This window comes from Eimeria mitis, genomic scaffold (assembly GCF_000499745.2).
Source record: "Eimeria mitis Houghton genomic scaffold, Emh_scaff1844, whole genome shotgun sequence".
NCBI classification, from domain to species: Eukaryota; Apicomplexa; class Conoidasida; order Eucoccidiorida; family Eimeriidae; genus Eimeria; species Eimeria mitis.
Window position 1 is genome coordinate 3,855 of NW_013570166.1, and position 369 is coordinate 4,223.

General features: G+C 55.6%; 1 protein-coding gene across 1 annotated transcript in view; it reads right to left on the reverse strand.

Annotated features, from left to right (window-relative positions):
* The window catches only part of EMH_0044450 (uncharacterized protein), a gene marked incomplete at both ends in the record, with an annotated part of 8,181 nt that overhangs the window by 2,357 nt on the left and 5,455 nt on the right, over positions 1–369 (reverse strand). Inside the window, 1 exon segment of the mRNA XM_013495964.1 lies at positions 1–316. Within this exon segment, the coding sequence (XP_013351418.1) occupies positions 1–316 (316 nt within the window).

Here is a 369-nt window from a genome sequence, read left to right on the forward strand (position 1 = left end):
TCTGTCTTCACTGGTGCTCTCACTGCCTCCCACGCATCTTTTGTTGAATCCACAAACTCAAACAACGCGCCATACTTAAGTACAGGCACGCCGTCAGGGCCTGTTGCTGTTGCTGCTGCTCCCGCTGCTGCTGCTGCTGCTGCTGCTGCTGCTGCTGGTGATGCTGCTGCTGCTGCTGATCGTTCTCCTGGTGTTCCTGCTGCTGCTGCTGAAGCAGACCCGACACGCTGCTGCTCCTTTGTCTTCGATTCCCCTGCTGCTGTACCTGCCTCTCCTGCTGCTGCTGCTGCTGCTGCTGTTGTTGCTGCTGCTGCTGCTGAGAACAGGCAGGAAGAGAGCTTGAGTCAGAGAAAGAGATATTTTAAGATT